Raw genomic sequence first — 22,130 nt, forward strand, 5'->3', positions numbered from 1 at the left:
TAGTGTTAAAAGCAGAGCTAAAATCCACAAACAGCAGCCTCACATAACTCCCCGGCTGCTCCAGATGGAACAGAGCAGCATGGAGAGTGGTAGTGATAGCGTCTTCCGTGGATCTATTTGCCCTGTATGCAAACTGGTAGTTGTCAAAAGTTGATGGAAGACAGGAAATAATGTGACGGCGCACCAGTTTCTCAAAACACTTCATGATGATTGGAGTCAGTGCAACTGGTCTGTAGTCGTTCAGACTAATGATTGTGGATTTTTTAGGCAGAGGAACAATAGTTGACGACTTCAGGCAGGGTGGGACAATAGACTGGTGTAAGGACTTGTTGAAGATCTTAGTAAAGACCCTCGCCAGCTGATCCGCACAGCCCTTCAACACCTTTCCCGTGATGCCATCAGGTCCAGCAGCCTTCCTCGGATTCACCATCCTCAATACCTGTCTCACCTCATGCTCCTCTACAGTGAATGAGGGGCCCCTATGGGCTGGTGGCTGTAATACTGGCGTCTCAGGTGGCTCCTTCTCGAAGCGAGCAAAGAAGAAGTTAAGCTCCTCCGCCAGCAAAGGGTCACCGTCGACAGCACCAAGGTTAGGTTTGTAGTTGGTAATATGCTGAATCCCCTGCCACATCTGTCTTGTGTTGTTACTCCTTAAATTATCCTCAATCCTCTGCCTATAGACCAGTTTTGCCCGTCGAATACCCCTCTTCAAGTTTGCTCTTGCCACACTGTAAAGCTGCACCTCGCCCGACCTAAAAGCCCTGTTCCTTTCCCGCAACAGGCACTGGACCTCTCTATTCATCCAGGGTTTCTGATTGGGGTAAAACCGGATGGATTTATTTACTGTGACAGTGTCTGTGCAGTGATTGATATAGCACAGAACTGCCGCCGTGTGCTCCTCCAGGTCTGAACGATCAAAAATGTCCCAATTGGTTCTCTCAAAACAGTCCTGCAGCTGATGGATGGCACCTTCAGGCCAAATTTTAACAGTCCTTGATATTGTGGGAGCCCGTTTCCTGAGTGGGATATATGCTGGTACCAGGAACAGAGACATATGGTCGGACTGGCCCAAATGTGGCAGCTGTAAAGCCCTATAGCCGTGATTTACATTCGAATAAACTTTGTCCAGTGTCTTGTCCCCTCTTGTGGGACATTTCACATGCTGATAGAGCGTTGGGAGCACTGTTTTAAGTTCAACATGATTGAAGTCTCCCGCAATGATGTGCACAGCTTCAGGATGCTTGTCTTGCTGGCTGCTGATAAGGCTCTGCAGGCATCCCAGCGCCAAGTTGGCATTGGCATCTGGTGGCATGTACACACCAGTTAGCATAACAGCTGTAAACTCCCTAGGGAGATAGGCTGGTCTACATTTAACAGCCACATATTCCAAATCCGGTGAACAGTAACTGCCAACGGTCTTAGAATTATTGGACCAGCATTTGTTCACATATACACACAGCCCCCCTCCTCTGGTTTTTCCGAAGTCCATGCCTCGGTCATGACGATGTACCACACAGCCTTCCAACTGAATAGCCGTGTCTGGTATGGACGGTTGAAGCCATGTCTCAATGACAAATAAAACGCAGCAATCTTTTACAAGACTGTTCTTTGCCGCCAGCAGCCTCAATTCATCCATCTTGTTGGCAAGAGATCTCACATTAGCAAGAAATATGCTAGGGAGTGGTGGTTTAGATGGACTCCTCTGCAATCTTACCAGGACGCCGGCCCGACAACCCCGCCTTTGCCTCCTGTCTCTACGCCGCCTTCGCCTCCTCCCTGGCGGCATAGTAATCCATGGAGAACCCGGTGGCCTGGCTACTCCCACAGGAGCGTTATCTGGGCGAAAATAATCAGCTCTCACAGCTTGTTCACACTGTAACCCGACCTTCAGGAGTTCCTGCCTGCTATAAATCTTTCTTGCCCGGCCAAACATACTCAGAACAAGTAAAAATAAAAAACAAAGAACAAGTAAAAATAAAAAAACAAAAGGAGAGCACTGAGCCGCAGCGTCTCTGCGCGCCGCCATCTTGAGATAACATCTTGAGATTAAGAAGTATACAAATGTCATTACGAAAATAAAGTAAAATAAATGATGGAATATTTAAGGTAAATGAAAAAGAGAGGGGAGAAGGAAGAAGAGAAGAAGAAGAAGAGGAAGGAGGAGGAGGAGTATTGGATCAAGCCAATAAATAAAAATTGCTGGGAAAAGCAACAGAAAAGTGACAGGGTGAAAACCTTTTTTAAAAGAAGGCACAGAGGAAGCCAGGCAGATGAGATTATTGACTAATCTCAAGAATAATTTTAAAAAATACAACCACCACCACTCCGGTGACTTAAAATTATAAAAGACAGAGACACAAGAAACAACCTGAATGTTTTGTTATATTTAAAAATCCCTTACCTATTGTCAAGGTGTCACTTTCATGGTCACTGCCAAGTCCAGCATCTGAACTGCTCTGAGACACGCTGTCATCCTAATGAGAAAAGAAAAGGCGATCCAATTATCTGAACAAAGTCAGGGTGTTTTTTTAAAAAGAGAGAGAGAGAGAGGAAAAAATGCAATTCTCAAGAAACAAAAAGGACACTGATATTATGTCTCTAAGGAGCCCGTGTGGTGCAGTGGTTAGAGAGTCAGTCTAGGACCTGGGAGACCAGAGTTGAAATCTCCACTTAGCCTTCAAGAGAAAATGGGGTGTGGAGAACCATTTACATACAATACACTGAGCTCCTTCTATGACTACACGCTATGATCAAACTGCATTATTGTACAGACTATAGGGACGCGGGTGGTGATGCGTCTAAACCACTGAGCCTCTTGGGCTTGCCGATCGAAAGGTTGGCGGTTCAAATCCCCGCAACAGGGTGAGCTCCCATTTCTCGGTTCCAGCTCCTGCCAACCTAGCAGTTCGAAAGCATGCCAGTGCCAGTAGATAAATAGGTATCACTGCGGCAGGAAGGTAAACGGTGTTTCCATGCGCTCTGGGTTCCGTCACAGTGTCTCATTGCACCAGAAGCGGTTTAGTCATGCTGGCCACATGACCCGGAAAGCTGTCTATGAACAAATGCCGGCTCCCTTGACCTGGAAGCAAGATGAGCGCCGCAACCCCATAGTCGCCTTTGACTGGACTTAACCGTCCAGGGGACCTTTACCTTTTTACTTTTACATATATATATATATATATATATATATATATATATATATATATATATATTGTCCAGTAGTACCTTAGAGACCAACTAAGTTTGTTCTTGGTATAAGCTTTCGTGCGCATGCACACTTCTTCAGATACCTGCACATGAAAGCTTATACAAGAACAAACTTAGTTAGTCTCTAAGGTGCTACTGGACAATTTTTTAATTTTTTAGATATTTCTAAATATACAGCTACCTACCTGAATCTAGAACCTTTTTTATTTCTGGTTGTTGGCTAAAGAAATAGGATATGTTACTTGAGGGGGCCCAAAATCTCCCCATTGTTTCTAGAAGAAATAAGCAAACTGCACCCCTCCTCCTCTCCCCTTGTGAGCACTTCTGAAAGCAGTACCTTTTTCAGGTAAGACACGGTGCTGCTACTGTTCCTGTAGGAGCTGAGTGAGGAATCCACGTCCTTCTTGACTAAGGTCAGATAATATCCAGTCCCCAACTGGTTCTTCAGGAACAGCGAAGAGCCAACGCAGCACAGTTTGCCATGAGAAATGATAGCAATTCGGTCTCCGAGGATGTCCGCCTCGTCCATATGGTGTGTGGAGAGGATGATGGTGCGACCTGGCAACCAGGAAGAAAAGAAGCCAAATAGACCAGACTGGTTTAGTGACTGTGCACCCATATATTGTTCCTAACAAGTGGCAGCTTAAAGAAAGCTGGTTTACATTAAGGAAACAGCATAGCCCTACAGCATCATAGCCCCAGTCCAACTGTGGGAGAGTGGAGGGGCTGCGGTTGCTTTTGGAGACCATAAAGAAGGCTGATCGCCGAAGAATTGATTCTTTTGAATTATGGTGCTGGAGGAGACTCTTGAGAGTCCCATGGACTGCAAGAAGATCCAACCTATCCTTTCTTAAGGAAATCAGCCCAGAGTGCTCACTGGAAGGACAGATCGTGAAGCTGAGGCTCTAATACTTTGGCCACCTCATGAGAAGAGAAGACTCCCTGGAAAAGACCCTGATGTTGGGAAAGATGGAGGGCACAAGGAGAAGGGGACAACAGAGGACAAGATGGTTGGATAGTGTTCTCAAAGCTACCAGCATGAGTTTGACCAAACTGCAGGAGGCAGTGGAAGACAGAAGTGCCTGGCGTGCTCTGGTCCATGGGGTCACGAAGAGTCGGACACGACTAAACGACTAAACAACAACAACAACAAATAGAAATGAGGGATCTGGTTGCAGATCTCCACCAATTTGTCTAGTTTGACTCAAGTCTTTAAAAAAAGCAACCCATGATTGAGCTGTCTGTTCATAATAACTTTAATTAATTAATTTTTAATTGCTATACAATTTTGTAACATGCAGAGAATAGCATTTATAGAGAAACCAGAGATTGGAACTGAGGGAAGTCAGGGGTGGTTTGTTTTATGGGAGGGAGGGGGAGGGGGGAAATGGGGGGGGATTAAGGATCATATGTTTTAAGATAATATGTTTTGTTTAAAAATTTCAATAAAAATATGTCTATAAAGGTCTCATATACCATGAAGCTAACAGATGCACAGATTTAAGCCAAAGAAGCGCTACTGATATTTGCCAAAATTGATACAGGCTGATGCAATAGGAGTTTTATCAACATCACAATAAACTTTATTTTACTGAAGAATAAAAATAATAATTAATTTTTAATTAAATCTCATTTTTTTTAATTCTAAAAAATGAGAAAAACCCATCTAACCAGGATTTTTAATAGGACAGGGGTCTTTTTAATACTGGTATACAAATAAAGAAAAGGACGGTCTTCTCCAACCGTTTGCCAATCTTCCTTCTTCAGTTCCATTTGTGGATCCGTTTTCAAACTGCACGTTAACTTACTTATATAGGAGAAGGAGAAAGCTGGGGTCTAAAATCTCTAAAGGCCAGCAATACCAGAAGGAAGTCATCAAAGAGACGTCAGGGAACATGGCTGCAATGCAGAACCACCACACCATACAGATGCAACTTTTCACTGGCTCGCAAGAGGAAAAGGCAAGTGGTACCTTGGCGATATTTCACAAGCAGTTCCCAGATCCCTCTGCGAGAATAAGGGTCAACTCCAGCCGTCGGCTCATCCAGAATGACAACCTTAGAGCCGCCTACAAAGGCCAAAGCCACTGAAAGCTTTCTCTGCATACCACCTACGAAGCAAAAAAGGACAAGATTCAGTCTAATTTAATCTAGGGGTCTGTGGAACTGCTGCTATGCACTTATGTGAATGCATGCATGGTAGAAGAGATTTAGGTCTAAGACAACATTCCCCAGCCTACTGCCCTCCAGGTATTTTAGACTCCCATCAGCTCCAGACAGAATAGTCAATGATCAGGGTGTATGGGCAATCTATCTGGAATATATTTGTATTTCGGGGAGTTAAGTGATCTGACTCAATTGCCCTCTCCTGCCACCTCTTCCTTCCCCCTCCCTATCTCTTGTTAAGATCCTTGATGGTTGGAAGGAAGTGATAGTGCTGGGTACCTTCTTTGATGTTGGACATGGTTTGGACAAAGTGAGGCATTGGGTAAAAGGTAAAGGGACTCCTGACCATTAGATCCAGTCGTGGCCGACTCTGGCGTTGCGGCGTTCATCTCGCTTTATTGGCCGAGGGAGCCGGCGTACAGCTTCCGGGTCATGTGGCCAGCATGACTAAGCCGCTTCTGGCGAACCAGAGCAGCGCACGGAAACACCGTTTACCTTCCCGCCGGAGCGGTACCTATTTATCTACTTGCACTTTGACGTGCTTTCGAACTGCTAGGTTAGCAGGAGCAGGGACCAAGCAACGGGAGCTCACCCTGTCGCGGGGATTCGAACAGCCGACCTTCTGATCGGCAAGTCCTAGGCTCTGTGGTTTAACCCACAGCACCACCCGCTTCCCTCTCGAGGCATTGGGAGAGAGTGGCTAATGAATAATCTGCATACAGCTAGTAATGTATGACTGCAAGTAGCCAGTCAGGCAAGCCACAAGGGCTAGCTATCTAGCTATCAATAAACTGGATGGTTTGGGGCAGGGATTTGGAGAAGCTCGTGCATGGACTGATTGGCCACAGGGGCCATGCAACCTGAGGCTACTTGGGGGAGCCACTTCTTGAGGCTTCCAAGTGGCAGGTTGAAGAGCATGCTTGGTATGCATATACTGCTTGCTGTTTAGAATAAAATCTTTAATCTTCTCACTCACTCATGTTTTGTATTGCTTCTGAATCTCATTTTAAAAGAAACACCTTGCATGTGGCAAGACACAGGGATGGTGGGAGTTACAGTCCCAAAACATCCACGGGCATTTGGCTGCCAATTATTGGAAGCCAACAGACAGATTAGATGGGTCTCAGGCCTGATCCAGAAGATCTCTTGTTATGCTTTGCATGCCGGGGTATACAGGGCAAGGCAAACAATAGTTGCATTTGGCTGAATAAATGAAATTTACCAGAGAGTTTGCTTGTCTTTGATTTGAGTTTATGAGGCAAACCAACATCTATGGCCATCTGCTTCATTTCCTTTTTCACCAGCTTTTCCGACAGTCCCTTCAGGCGCGCATAGAACCAGATGTGTTCCTCCACTGTCAACCTAGGCGTGCGGGGAGAACAGCCACATTTTGGTAAGAAAAAACACACATATTGTCTGTTCCTTGTCATCCAGTTTTAAAGTGCTAACGTGATAATAAAAATACATATAATTGTACCCTGGATCCCGAATGTCTTGGTACCTTTTGGTTCAGTTTGCGAATGTTCTTTGGAACCCAAACGCCTGACGGGGCTTCTGCAGCTTCCAATTGGCTGCAGGAGCTTCCTTCAGCCAATCAGAAGCCGCACTTTGGTTTCTGAACATTTTGGAAGTCAAACGGACTTCCGGAACAGATTCTGTTCGACTTCCGAGGTATGATTGTATTCAGAGGCGGAATCCCAAATTAGGCATGATAGGAAACTGCCTTACACCAGGTTGGATAACTGATATTGTCTTTGCTGATTCTCTCTCTCTAAACATCCCCCCCCCATCACAATCGTGGGAATTTTGCTAGTTAAGAAACAAATGAAAAGGTCCAAGGGAATGGTGATTCATAGCGTGACTCACTCATCAAACAGGACATTGTGCTGGGGGCAGACACCCAAATTCTTCCGGATGGTGCTGAGCTCAGAACGGATGTCTTTGCCAAGGATGAAGGCTGTGCCCGAAGTTGGGGGGAATAACCCAGTCAGGATGGACCTAAATATAACAAAAGGGGTGTTGAGTGCAAACAAGCAAAGCAAAGCATGACTTTGGAAGGTGTTTTCCCACTGTACCAGTTTTGCCCTCTTACATTGTGGTGGTTTTCCCAGCTCCGTTGTGTCCCAGGAAGGAGGTAATCTGCCCTTCGTAGAAATTCAGAGTAAGGCCATCGACAGCCAGTTTCTTGCCATCGCGGTAAACCTTCACCAGGCTTTGAATCGACACCCCAAGGTGAAGATGACTTGGCTCTTCTTCCATGCAGACTGTTGCAACAGGAAAGTAAATCTACTTAGTGAGGCACGACATGTTTAAAATACCTGCAAGCTACTTCAGCATCGGACTGGACAGGAGGGGGCAGAGGGAGAACTGCGGTGTGACCTCCCAAAAATTGGGTTTCCTGAATCCAAGGGGCTGCAGGTCTTAAGAAATCAAACTGAGAACAGCAGGGAGCCTTATCCATTGGAAAGGATTCCATCAGAGAAGCCACTGAATAAAATGTAGGCGAACACCAATTGCTTACTTTCAGATGAATTTTTGTGAAGAGAAGGGGTCTGTTGCTCTCCAGATTCCTCACCACACCAGTAGGACTTCGTAAAGGGAAAGTACCAGGGTCTGGGAATGCCGTATTGACCTAAACAAAAAGGGACAAAATGACCTGGGTGAGACTTGGGGGGAAATCATTCCGATGTGCAGAAGATAAGATGCATCTCCAAGTACTGAATTTTGCAAAGATTGGAGCCCGATCTGTCCATATTATCTAGTCACTTTACCAAACACCCTTCCCACACCTTGAGGTGGCTAAAGGTAGTTTGTATGGAGTAACTTCAACCCGCCAGAAACAATCCAGCCAAGGGAGTTAATGTGCTTGGACTAACCACAGACCTGGGGAAAGGAAGGATTGCTAACGGCTGCGAGGAACACTCTGCCCTTGATCTTTGGAGGAAGCAGCCTCATAACAGTGATGTAAGAGGACCAAAGGCATTTCACTGCCTCAGGTGAAGGACAAGAGAACACCACTGTCCTGTTCCATGCACAAAAGTGGGCTGGGTTAGCACCTGAAAGCTACTAAAATGCTGGCACCTGAACAGCATCCTCCATTGCAAAGATTATTCTTGCCACCATTGTAACACACATAAACAAATCAAACAATTCCTTCAGAGCACAGTCAGCCCCGTCAAGGCTCTTGTACTTGCTATCTCTGGTGGATCTGCAAGAATCTGTCACCGCTCCTCCTCCTGTGAGACTGCTGTTTCTGGGATCTCCCATGGCTGGATAGTAATATGGAAACAGCAGCATCCCTGACTTCCAAAGGGAGGGAAGTGGGGTAATGAGAAGTAATGGGCTAAGACGGAGAGAGATTTGATGTGCTACTGCTCACCTGGAAAGACAGCCTCGATGTACCAAGTCAGAACCCCATACAGCAGACTATCGAACAGCATCATACACACAGAAGTTGTCAGGTTGTAGCTGTCTCCTTCCAAAGGGCTCATGAAGACATTGTCCCATTGCAATCCAACACCCTGCTCTTCAAACAGGGAAAGGTACTCACTGCCAAACCCAAAGGCGACCGGAGAAAGCAGGCTCTGCAGAGGAAAAACACCAGTTAACATCCTGGGTGCATTCACTCACTCACTCACTCACGTTTTCAGTGCAAGGAAAGATTAACCCTGCCATAATGGCAACAGGGAACAAAAGCAAAAGCCGATTCAGCTGTGACCAAATGGGTACCTGAGCTAGTTCCACATGGGTGGGACAAAGGATGCAGTTCCTTACCATCTGGCTATCATCTTTAGCATGGAGGCTGGCAATCAGGTGGTGAGGAACTATACCATTGGCCCTGCTCATGTAATCTCAAAACCAAATATTCCTGGAGCAGATTTGGAATAAGTTGGGGGGGAAGAGTTTCCAGTACCACTATGGGAAACATACACACACATCCCAGGAATTCATGAGGAGGACAGTGTTTGTGGTTGCAACTCTGGGTCAACAGAAGATACAACTCATGTGCTCCTTGAATGCCCTTTTTATAATGATCTTAGAAACAACCACATTTACCCATTGTTAAGATCACAGAAGGGAAGCTCACCCCTAGCAAAGACTTGTTTTTTGCTGTCCTATGTAGAGACTTATACAGTCATACCTCATGTTACGTTTGCTTCAGGTTACACATTTTCCGGTTGCATCCCACAGCGACCCGGAAGTAACAGAATGGGTTACTTCTGGGTTTCTTTTTTTTTTTAAATACATTTTAATTCAAGTTATATAAAGACAGGTAAAAATAAACAAATACAACACACACACAAAATACAACAATGTTCTCTTCCCTAAATTATACAACGTAAAAAACCATAATAAAAAATCATATTCTGTTGGGCTCTACTGGGCCCTGGACTCCCCTCCACCCTTTTGGTAAGTATCAAATATCTTCCTCCCTTACGTATTTGATTTTTGATCTTATAGTCCTGATAGAGTTGTTCTATCCCCGCCAGTTCACTTTATAAGTTTGGTCCAATATATTTCCAATATTTACTCCAATTTTGCTGAAATTTCTGTTCATCTAGATCTCGTATTCTAGCTGTTAATCTATCAAGCTCAGCGTAATTTACCATTTTGAGCTGCCAATCATTTATGCTGGGCATGGTTTCCGATTTCCAATGTTGTGCCAGCATAATTCTTGCGGCCGTGGTGGCGTAAAGAAATATCGTCTTGTCTTCTTTTTTAATTTCTTTACCTGTCATTCCCAGCAAGAAGGCTTCAGGTCTTTTGGGAAAGGTATATTTCAATATTTTTTTAAGCTCATTATATATTAGGGGTTACTTCTGGGTTTCACTGCTTGCGCATGCGTGGCGAATTGCAACCCGTGCATGCAGAGACGTGGGTTGCCTTCTGTTCAGGTTGTGAATGGGCCTCTGGAACAGGTCCCGTTTGCAACCAGAGGTACCACTGTATATACTTCAGAATATCTAAATTTCTTGCTAAGGCTCTACAAATCTGTGCTATTAAACTTAAAGGTGGTATGGGAAATGAATTATCCTTTAAAGGTTAAGGAGCAGAAATGTAAATCTCTATTATTATTATTATTACTATTACTATTATAGTTATCATTTGTATAATGGCTGCCTGCTAAAACACAATGAACTGACCTGATCCCAACTTTCCCCCAAAGTGCTAAAGGGTGTAGGTGATATACATATTATTTTCATAATAACCCTGGGAGGTAGATTAGGCTGAGAGTTGGTAACTGGCTCAACACTGCCCAGTGAGTTTCGTGGCCATGTGGTCATTTGAACTCTGATCTCCCAGGTCCTAATTCAATACTCTAACAACTACACTGGGGTAGTGAAACCAATTACAGTTTGATTAAAAGTTGAAATAATTAGGGAATGGGGGGGAAGGGGATGTGCAGGACCAACCCCCCCCCCAAAAAAAAATTAGTCCAAGAAGGTATCTGCCCAGACCAGATTTAAAAAAGATCTCTCCTTGCTGGCGGTGCTACCCTCCCCTCGCCACCCCGTCCCCCTTGCACTGACTCACCGCAAACGTTTTGAGAGAAAAGGTCATGTAGTCATGCCAGGCAAAATTCAACGTGCAAGGCAAGTAGAGAGTAAAGTAGATGATCCCTGCACAAGCTGCCGCCAAGTTGGCCCTTGAGAAAAAGGTGCTGATGAGGAAGCACTGTGTTATGGTCACTATGCCAAAGATAGACAGGAAGACAAACACCACGCTGGGATCACTGTAGGGCAGCAGGTTTCCTTTCTGGAGAAAGAGAAGACCAGTTGTACAGCCATGAAACATTTGACAATTCACATTTCATCATTGCTTTATTATTATCACAACTTATTACCATTACTAGCATTATTGTTATTATTTGTACACACCTGCGGTGGTTTACATTAACATGTGGGGGCAAACATGTGTTTGCAGTAAGCAAGCTGATGTGTCAGACATACAGAGACAGTCCTATGGGGCCTGGCAGGGTAGGATACAGATCCTTGGCCAATGTGTTTAGCTATCAAACCCACATTTGCTACTGTGGAATATGTGAAAAGGAGCTTAGCCATCCCATCTTACAAAAAAAGAATGGTCACCTCTGAGCTCATGTGTTCTTTCTGAAGACAATATTATTATTATTATTATTATTATTATTATTATTATTATTATTAGCCACTCTGGGCAGCTTCCAACATATACAAAAACTTCCTGATACAGGGCCGCCTTCAGATGTCTTCTAAAGACAGATGTGTTGTATAGTTACTTATCTCCTTTACATTTGATGGGAGGGCATTCCACAGGGTGAGCTCCACTGCTGAGAAGGCCCCCGTCACCTCACTTCTCTCAATGAGGGAATCACCAGAAGGCCCTCGGAGCTGGACCTCAGTGTCTGGCTGAACGATGGGTGTGTGTGTTTGTGTGTGGAGATGCTCTTTCAGGTATACAAGGCCGAGGCTGTTTAGGGCTTTAAAGATCAGCACCAACATTGTGCTTGGAAATGTACTGGAAGCCAACGTTTCAGAACCAGTATTTATTGACTACTATGCTCTGCTATTATTTTTACGTTCTTGTTCATCCTTAAGGGAGTGCAGGCAAGCAATTTATACCACAGGATGCATTCTTCTATCCCCTTACCTGGGAGTAAGTCCCATGGAACCCAGTGGGACTTACTCAAGAACATAAGAAGAGATCCGTAGCTAAGGTGAGAATTGAACAGTGGGGGATCCTAATATTGCATGGTAAGCCACTATAGTAGATCAACAGTTGTGGATTAAACATCCTATTAACCAAAGGAGTGAGAACGTGGAGCCAGGCTAACCTTGAGGATGAGCGTCAGGAGCCCAGCGCTCATGAGAATGGGGATGAGGCTGCTAATGAACCAGCTGAGCCAGAGGGTGCCGTTGTTTAGGCCCATAATCCTCATGGTCTCTTTCAGGCGGGCCTCCTTTTCGTACACAATGCCCTTGACGATCACGGCCACAGAGTAGATCCAAGCCAGAGTCATGAAGAGGGGCATGGAGCCGCTCATGACACGCAAGAATCTGCAGAGGGGAAACCAGAAGGCCAAGACTTGGGGTTATCATTTATCGGTAACAAGTTTAAGGCAGACCAAAAGAAATACTTCGTCATGCAGTGTGTAATTCACCTTTCAAGATTCGATAGCAGCTGCCTGCCTGCCTGCTTACAAAGCTTTTCTAAAGAATGAGAATTTGTCTATGAGTGGCTACCATAATAGCTAAACAGAAAGTCGATGTTCTGAATGCTGGGGAAAACAAGGGGGAGACCATTTCTGCTTGGTTTCAGAGCCATCTGTTCAGCCACTGCTGGAAACAGAATCTAGATTGCCCTCTCCTCCCCCTCCAGCGCTATCTTGGACCCAAGAAGTATGAGCTGCTCTAGGAGGCTAACCTGCCACCATCTTGAAAGCTTCCTTAAAGATGACCCATGGAGGCTTTATAGAGAAGCTTGCCTTCCTCCAGGAAGTGGCATCTTTGAGAAAATGTCACCACTTGAAGAAGACTCCCAAACCCCATCATGGATGTTCTTTCCTGTCACTGCCTCTGCAGTCGGGTGAAGAACCAGCTCACATTTCTCCAAAATCTGCCACCCTAAAACTCAGGTCCACTCTGACTTAAGCAGAGTCAGCCACGCCAGGGGACCACTCACTCAGAGACTGTCACTTACACATCATCCACATAACAGGGGTAGGGCATCTGCTGAACGTAGACTCCCGTTTTCTTCTCGGAGCCGGTCACAGTACGGATGATCGCCTGCTCTATCACATCCTGCAAGTAAGCAAAGCCTCCCCAGACATAGCGCATGTCCTCAAAAGGATCAGCTCGAGGACCTGGATCCCAGTACCTATAGCACCAAAGCAAAACAATAGTTGGGTCAGAATTCTCACGCCCATTCCTGTTAATCGCAAACCTACCAAGGCCTCTTTGAGGACTGCTCACCCGTCCTTAATTTTGTTTGTTCTCTCCACGCTATCGATGTCCATCCTTATCTTGTACTTGACATGTTGCGGCAACTTCACGCTGCTAGGAGTGATTTCGGGGAAAACGATGCCTGCCCAAAACCTCCTCTGATCCAGCAGCTCCAGGGACTTGTCGATAAGCCGCACTTCACTAGGCATGGCTTCCAGTTTGTCCAGATTGACACACTGCAACCATGACGGACATAATGAATCAGAACCTGGGCTGAAGTTTCTTTGAGAAGCAAATATTTGCGCAAACACTGAAATAAGAAGCATGCACCATTTCTGTCCGATTAAATGCTACAGTGCCAGTGTGGTGTAGTGGTCATAGTGTCAAGACTAAGATCAAGAATGGTGGACTTTGACTTACATCATCAAGTCAAAATGTAGCTTTCCCTCCAAAAGATGTGGGCTCAGCGGACTGGCTACTCTTAGGGACACCTAAGCTCTAGTCCATTTGGCCAGCTAAGGAGGCCCACTGATGACATCTTTTCTGAGAGTGCTCTTCCCCCACCGCCCAAATCCTGAAAAATGGCCTTGTGTATCTCTTAGGACCAGTTTCTGTTCTGCAGACTATTGCAGAAATTATTCTTTCTGAATCGACTTGGAGAGAGAAAAGGAATAGCCCCAATAATAATGAACAAGATCAAAACACTAGTAAATATGAGACTCACTTCCATGAAGCGGGAAATCGTCAGAACAGCATGGTCAGTTTCATTGAAAGCTTCCCTCCAGGTGCGGGTTGAGCCATTCACCGGATGGACATCCTCCGGGTTCTTTGCCAAGAACAGGGATAGATCTTCTACGGTCCAGCTTGAACCCATTAAGTGGTGTTTCCAAAGGAACTTGTTCTTCAGTAACGTCTGGAGTTAGCAACATAGCGAAGAAACTTAGTGAAATTCACCATGAAGTAAGAGCAAAGAGCATAAATAGCATTTCACAGATCTATTGCCTGTGTTTGCAGGATGAACAAACCAAGAAGCTTTGGCTTCCCATTACACCCAACCCATGGATGGTGGCCTCTTGTTCCCTAACAAACCGTGATCAATGGCCAGCCTGAAGCCATTAGTTTGGGGCTAACTTACCAAGGAAGCCACACACCATAGTCCTGGGTTTAGATGGAATGGGAAGCCTAAGCTACTTGATTTGTAGGTCACACTTGTACCAGGGGAGGAGTAAGTGATCAGGCAACCGACTAAAGCGTGCTGCTCATCCAAAGTAAACCATGGCAAGCCAAGATGTCTGGATTGTCATTGCGAGAGAACACAGTCACTGTCAGTCTTCCCACTTGCAGCTCAATCTCAGGCTTACTGCTACTGGACAAAACCTCTTTCCTACACTAGAATTCAGATTAGGTGGGAAAGGCTGTTCATTATTTAATGGTGTATTCCACTATTTTGGACATGCCCAGACTGCTTGTTGCCTAACTCTCAGTTGTCTGGTTATGAGCAATTGGGTGGAATATTGCCTGCGTAAATTTGCAGGCAGTATTTCTGTCCAGTTGCTCACTATGATCACTGAAGGAGGGGCCTGGAAGACCCCTGAGAGGCCAGCCCCCCCCCCAGGCTTCCTTGTGACAGTGGTCCTGAGTAGGACTCTAGTGACACTACTGCTACACAGGGCATAAACTGAACTGGGTAAGCTGAACATTCACATGATAGCTCAGTTAGCTATCAAATGGGACAGCTGCATATTCCTGTATTGCAAGGGGTTGAACTAGATGATTCTTAGGGTCCCTTCCTACTCTACAATTCTAAGAGTCTATGATGGTCTCGTTCTGCTCATTGTCAGATCTGAGCCTTCCCTTTCCACAATTTCTATTTTTGGCTCACTAGGCGGCAGCCTTGTACAATATCTCAGCAGGGAAGCAACAGCCGTTGCTGAAAGCAAACAAACAAGGCCCTGTTGAAACTGGAGAGAGGCAAGGGAAGAAATTTGTTTCAGCTGCTTGGCGATTGTTAAAAGCACTGCCAGCACTGTCTAGAGAGCACAGGCAAAGAGGCAACGAAGCATAAATGGAATATTAACGTCATAACACAAGGTTCCTCCGATGCCATGAAGCCAGAGGGAGCTTCTCTCGCACAGCGAGCTACAGGGCTCTTCAAACGAGTTAGGAACAAATCAGAAACTGGGCATATCAGATTTTCCCCCTCCCCTTTTTAAATGCATGTTCCGTATTTATACTGTGTCAAAGAGTTCAGTTAACAAGTTGAGGTGCCATGGTAACCAAACTCTGGCCACGTTTGCAGGGCTAGCCATTATGCAGTGGGAGGTGCCCCCATTGGCCAATTTGGGAAGGTATCATCATAAATCAGCAACATGTCTATTTCCCAGCTTATGCTTAACTCCGTGAAGGACAGCCATGGGAGTGGCACCAAAATTTGGGGTTGTATATGTCATATTAGTATGTTTATAGTTTGACCACAGAAAAGAGCTTAATGAGGATTGTTTTGGCTCTGTGTTACACATTATGCTTCCCTCTTATCAGTGAAGGGGGAAGACCCATTCCAAACAGCAGGCCAGGACAACGGGGACGCACACACAAGAAGAGGGAATTTCTGAAAATGTGGGTGAAACGGAAGGTATGCAGAAAAATATTTGAAATTTGCAAATGGAACGTGAGTAAGCAAAATCAACAACTGCACATGGACACTGTCCTAATGCTTCCATAGAACTCTGGCAGGATTTGGGTTGCCAGGATTATTAGGGTTGCCATATTTCAGAAAGCGAAAATCCAGACAGAAAAGTTGTTTTGAGCCCTCCCCTGCTGTACAGCACTGAAGATTTTGGTCCCTAACAGTCCACAGGCACACGCCCTGTTAAAACATCGAAACAAGTCACAACATCATGTTGCAACACCCACTTGTTTTCCTTCTGATTAATATGTGCAGAAATGGGAAACGGAGGGAGCCATAAAAAAAAAAAAAAGACCACCATCCGGCTGGGCGGAAAGGTCATCCACCAGAGAACCTGCCTTGCATCCTCTCTGGGACATCACAGAGCACACTTTGTGTTCTTGTGAACTCTAAACAAAAAGTCTGTCTTTAGAGAATGCTTCCACCTGAACATCTCTCCCACTGTCACAACTGACCATATGTGCTGCTGCAAAATGTATCTGCTGTGGCAGCTGGCCAGACACTTCTTGTTTTCTGGCAGCAGGTACATAGGCAGCAATGAGGTGTTCTCCTCACACGTGACGGTCCCTACAGTTTCTCTGTTTTCTCACAGAAGTTGTGGGTGAGTCAGGCTCCATAAGAAAGCAGTGGATTTAACAAAAGAGTTATGTGGTCGATCTGGATCTGAACAGGTTATTAGGCTTCCAGGGTGAGTATCTTTGATTAATGGGACATCCTGAGCTTTAGGTCACTGGCAGGACAGTTTTCTTCTCTCTCTTCCTAGTAAGCTTCATGGCTTGAGAAGGAATTTCAACCCCCCAGCAATGCAAACTACATCACACTGGCTCTCCAATAGCAAATAGCACACTAACCTTGTATTGGAATTTTTTAAAGGCAATATTACAATACAATAAAGGTTGGAATGAATTATTGTTGTCATTCCAAATAGTTATTTAAATACAATGCTTGTTTTTTCACACATCTGGATAGCGCCAGTATGACCTGTGTCTGTTTCCTCTGTTAAAACGGGTGAGGTAATATTTAATCACATTCGTCTCTAGTTCAGAGCCCCATGTAATGTGATTATGGCAGAACTCAACATAACAGAACGTGAAGCCTGCCTGTACTTGAATAGCCCCTCGTTTCACATTCATTATGGGCCATGTCCTTGGCAGGTGAATACACACAGCGGCCTGTGGAAGGGAGGATGCAGGCCTGATTTATATGCTGGCCATAATCTGCCTGAGTTGTGCACAACAAATCAGCCAACTTGGCACTTGGGGAAATCACAGAGGGGAGAGCTATTGTCTAGAAGGAATCACCTTCCTGCCGAATCTCAGGTTAGAGTCACATTGCACAGACAAGGAGGCCCTGCCCAAGCAAGCTTGTCAGAAGAAATGAGGTACTACATAGACATGCACGCACTCGCTCGAGGCCAAAGCGCCAATCACGATACCAAAGTAAACAGATTAAAATCTCTTCTTGTAAACTGGTCTCCCAAGAAATATCCAATGTTATCTGAGGAGCGAGAAGTTATGGCATACTGACCCGAACTAGATCCATTTCCTGGCTTTCCTCCATGAACACTTTTATCTTTGGTTTTATCTCCTCCCACATCCCTCCGAGATCACGGAAGACACTCAGCTCCTGGAACGTCTTGTTTACCTGCCAGGATAGTGAAAGGGTCAAAGGTGACATCGAAAAGGTAACAACCAAGGACAGAAATTTGTGCCCCCCCCAAGATGATTAAGGTGTTTATGTATGCAACAACAGTGGCTAGGGTTCTCTATGCACAAAAATGGAAAAAGTAGTTCCCACCAAAGAAGAATGGATAAGTAAGGTGAGGGACTATGCTGAACTGGCAAAGTTAACAGCCAAAATAAGAGAACCTAACGATGTTTGCTTTGTGGAAGAATAATATTGATGTTATGGCATAAGAGTTTGAAGGCAGCATGTAGCAGAGGGGGAGAAATAAAAACACCATGGAAAATGGGGTGGAAAGTCGGGAAAAATATAAATTTATTATTTATGTTAAATTTTTGAAAATTTCTTTTATAAAACAAAAAGGTGACAACCTGCAGAACAGGCTAAAAAGAGTGGCTTCTCCCTGACTTCTGCCCTAAGAAGAAGCAGTGTTGGCTTTATCTTTCAGTATCAATGGCCTTTGATTAAATTCTGGACATTAGAACCCAGTTGCAACATCTCCCCCACCCCACCCCCATCAGTCAACGTCTTCCTCCACTCTTCTGCCCCTTCAGCTTTGCAACATCAAAACATAAAGCACTGCAGTGCTTGAACATAAAACCTAGCTGTTCTTGAGCGTCTGCCTGGGTCAGCAAATGTAGCATGTGAGCGAGGACCTTACGAATGTTAAAGCAGAATTGCATAAATGAGCAGAACGTTCCAGTACAGCATATCAGCACAGAATCTGCCAGAGTTACAATGGCACAGGATTCAGCAAGGCCTTCGGCAATGTCTTCTTATGGACAAGAAGTGCTGTGCAAACCACGTTTCCCGAAAGGCAGAAAAAATGCCCAAGAATATAATGTATACACTTAAAAAAGTATGGCTGCACACATGACCCTACCTTATACTGAGCCAAGTTATTGCTTCATTTAACCCAGTATTGTCACTGGAAGTTCTTTAAGGCTAAGCAAAAATGCCATCTTCTAAATCTGCCATTCCACTTGCAGTCAATTTGAAGGGGTATTTGAGTGTTTTGGGAGAAGGATTTAAAGTCTTCAAAATGTTAGCAAATACAATGGCAGAGGTTTCTTTTCTATCTCTCTCTCCCCCCCCCCCACCTCTCTCTTTGCAGTCCAGCTGCAGGTCTCTGCAATGTTTGTTTGGCTTCCTGGCCAGCTCACAGATCCACCCACTCCAACAGTCACAAGGACAGAGAGCAAGGCAGGAGCTTCAGAGACATCAGCAAACTCGTGAACCACATATGAGTCCATTCAGAAGAACCAGAAAGCGGACACAGCCTCTAGTTCCTATATAAGTTGCCAGTAAGAGTTGAATCATTGTTGGAAGGAAAACCTCATTGGTGCTCCAAGCTCCAGAACACAGCCTCCTCCAGACTGGGAAAATGCGACCAAGTGCAGTGGCTTTTAAAATGAATTAAACTAAATGAAAATAAGGCTGGAAGGATATATAGGGGAAATGATTAGATATAGAAGATTAAGCAAAAATGTATTGAGGAAATGGATGAAAGAGAGAAAGTAAAATAATAATATATTAAAATAAATTATTAAGTTAAAAAATAAGGTTGAAAGGACTTGCTGAAATAAAAATTTGAATATGAATACAGAAATGGGAGGTGTGGGGAGGTCAAGAAAATAAGTAAAAGGGAAGTTGTCATGTAAAGGATTTAAATTGCTTTTTTCTTTTTTCTTTTTTAATGATTGCATTTTTTCTCTGTATTTTTCTGTTTTGTGTTGTATTGTGTATTTTTTCTGCTTTTTTTCTTATGTTTTCTTTGTAATCTTTAAAAAATTTGAATAAATATTATTATATTTAAAAAAATGCGACCAAGTGCAAACTATGCGGCAAGCGGCAAGTCCACTTTGACCCCCTACTCCAGCGGTTCTCAACCTGCGGGTCCCTAGATATTGTTGGACTACAACTCCCATCATCCCTGAGCTCTGGCTTTGTTCGCTAGGGGTGATGGGAGTTGTAGTTCAACAACATCTGGGGACCCACAGGTTGAGAAAGGCTGCCCTACCTACTCAATACTTTCAGTTCCCTCTTGTGCATTTGCTGCAGGAGCCCCGACAGCAGCAGTACAAAGCAAGCCCCCCTTTCCTTTGAACGCTGTGGAATTGGGATCTTACCTCAGACATGACTGCCCTTGTCGCTGGCGTGTCAGGGGTGTACAAGACCTTCCCCATAAGCAAAGGTTTCAGAGCTCTCCATATGATTCTGGAAAGTGGGCTGGACTCCAGCTTCTTCATGAGGTCATTGCAGTAGGGTGCTTTAAAAGAGTTTAAAAGAAGAAGAAGAGAAGAAGAGTTTGGATTTGATATCCCGCTTTATCACTACCCAAAGGAGTCTCAAAGAGGCTAACGTTCTCCTTTCCCTTCCTCCCCCACAACAAACACTCTGTGAAGTGAGTGAGGCTGAGAGACTTCAGAGAAGTGTGACTAGCCCAAGATCACCCAGCAGCTGCATGTGGAGGAGCGGGGAAGCGAACCCGGTTCCCCAGATTACGAGACTACCATTCTTAACCACTATACCACACTGGCTCCTATGGGAGATGAGCTAGGTGCACAGTATCTTTCTCACCTCAATCCTAGACAGCACACCCAGTATAGACAAGTGCTATCCACCCATCATCATACAGTAGCTTCCTGCATCTTTGAAAATAAAAAAGGACTGTAATCCAAATGATCTGCCCAAAATTAATAAGCATGCATGGAGTTCCACTTACTTGTGTAGTTGTCATAGAAATCGGCAGCATCTTCGTCAGTGCTGTTGCCTCCAAAGAAAGCTTTGTAGTTGCTGTCTTCATACCAGTTGAGAGACTTGATCTGCAATCCCCCTCCCTCAGGATGTCCACAAACTATTCGGGATACCGCTTGGTAAATTTCGGTAGAAGAACTTGTGCTGTTCACATTGGTTAGGAACACCACCTCCTGCCTCATGTCGCTCCAGCTTTTCATGCTCCCGAGCTTTAGTTCAAAAGGGGAGGGGAAAAAATAGGGGTTCACCTACAGATCAAAGCTCGATCCATTTTCCTGTAAAACTGGTAACAAATATCACACCAAAGATCAATTGGTTCAAAAGCATCCCGAACAAACCTTAGATTTCCTATTGTGTCCAAGGAACAGAAACTGTTCCTTGGACACACCAGTTTCTATTTGTGCAAACTCCTTGCGTTCCATTGTATTCCCCGCCATTCCATGGAAGGCGTGGAATGTATTCTTCTTGGGGAGCAAAATCCATTCATTCTCTCACCCCAGAAGAGTCACCTTCCTTTCAGGTGGAGTGTAAGAAGACAGGATATCAACAGGCCAAACTAATGAGCAAGCCCTTCTCTCCAATTTCTAAGGACTAATTTTCTTGGGGTTGTGTCTATCCATAATTTGGACCCAACTTTAGTTAAATGCCACTGGAGATATCCCAGTTTGATTTCACCAGCAAGCAGAATGTGTGAGCCTGAACTAGCTCCATTTTTTTTAAATCGCAAGCAATGGTATTTTTTGAATCACAGCCAATACAGCAGAAGATGAACTTCTACTGAACAATTTAAAAAAAGCTGCTTCTACATTGTGCGGTGCATGTCCAAATATCTGGAAAGGAATTTGCAACTCATGTGATGTTAGGTGAGCATTTCATGAGTACAATGATGAAGTCACACGTCCAGGGGGGGAAGCCACTGGGTAGTATTCAACTAATTTTTAATCATTGTCTAAGTTAGGCCCATTAATTTTAATGAGTCTACTCTGACCCATTGGCAGGGAAATAAATCCTATGAAATTAGATCTTTAAGTATTGCAGCAGCCAAATGTAACCCACAACTCCCTTTGTTTTATTTGTATCCTACTCTCTTCCTCCAGGAAACTCTTGGCTAATCTTGGCATTTTATCCTCAGGACCTTCCTATGAGATGGCGCAGGATGAGGAAGAAGACTCCTATTGCTGAAATTGCTGGAACTCAATTCCAGCACCTCTAAGGTGCCCCTGCCATTCTAAGAGGGAGGTGTTCACGGCGAGTTCCAGCACCTCTTTTTCCAGGAAAAATAGCACTGGTTATATGACACCATAGTTAGGCTTTCCGTGTCCTAAACTCTGCTTTGTCCCTCTTTCCTTTAAGGCTTATACACCACTGCTCAAAAATCACATGAGCATGACATGAAGTCGAAGAACATTCAGGCGTTCTGATAGTTCTGACATCCCAATTGTCGTGATCTGCCACCTAAATTTAAAAGGAGGAAGAGAAATAGCCAAGGTCCTTTCAGAGAACTGACATAAGAGTGATTGTACAAGACACGACAGGAACGTTCTAGAGAAAAGTGTGCCAAGTTCTTGCGTTGCTTGACAACACTCAAGGCAGTGGGTTTATAAAGATATAGTTCAAAAACAGGAGAAGGGAGAAAGGAGGGGGAAATAAACTCACACACTAGTTCTTAGGTATAACTTTCTTATGACAATAAGTCACACATGCTGAAATTCC

General features: G+C 44.6%; 1 protein-coding gene across 2 annotated transcripts in view; it reads right to left on the minus strand.

The window, feature by feature from the left end:
- The window catches only part of ABCA1 (ATP binding cassette subfamily A member 1), a 120,191-nt gene that overhangs the window by 32,015 nt on the left and 66,046 nt on the right, over positions 1 to 22,130 (minus strand). For both annotated transcript variants that reach the window (XM_083718128.1, XM_083718129.1), the window contains exons 9-24: positions 20,386 to 20,626; positions 19,790 to 19,929; positions 17,505 to 17,621; positions 14,016 to 14,204; positions 13,322 to 13,527; positions 13,050 to 13,226; positions 12,184 to 12,406; positions 10,908 to 11,129; positions 8,752 to 8,956; positions 7,894 to 8,004; positions 7,465 to 7,636; positions 7,239 to 7,370; positions 6,595 to 6,734; positions 5,180 to 5,317; positions 3,545 to 3,765; positions 2,402 to 2,474 (exon numbers count right to left, since the gene is read on the minus strand). In XM_083718128.1, the coding sequence (XP_083574254.1) occupies positions 2,402 to 2,474; positions 3,545 to 3,765; positions 5,180 to 5,317; positions 6,595 to 6,734; positions 7,239 to 7,370; positions 7,465 to 7,636; positions 7,894 to 8,004; positions 8,752 to 8,956; positions 10,908 to 11,129; positions 12,184 to 12,406; positions 13,050 to 13,226; positions 13,322 to 13,527; positions 14,016 to 14,204; positions 17,505 to 17,621; positions 19,790 to 19,929; positions 20,386 to 20,626 (2,707 nt within the window). The remainder of the gene's footprint in view (positions 1 to 2,401; positions 2,475 to 3,544; positions 3,766 to 5,179; positions 5,318 to 6,594; positions 6,735 to 7,238; positions 7,371 to 7,464; positions 7,637 to 7,893; positions 8,005 to 8,751; positions 8,957 to 10,907; positions 11,130 to 12,183; positions 12,407 to 13,049; positions 13,227 to 13,321; positions 13,528 to 14,015; positions 14,205 to 17,504; positions 17,622 to 19,789; positions 19,930 to 20,385; positions 20,627 to 22,130) is intronic.

This window comes from Podarcis gaigeae, assembly GCF_964106915.1.
Source record: "Podarcis gaigeae genome assembly, chromosome: 17".
NCBI classification, from domain to species: domain Eukaryota; kingdom Metazoa; phylum Chordata; class Lepidosauria; order Squamata; family Lacertidae; genus Podarcis; species Podarcis gaigeae.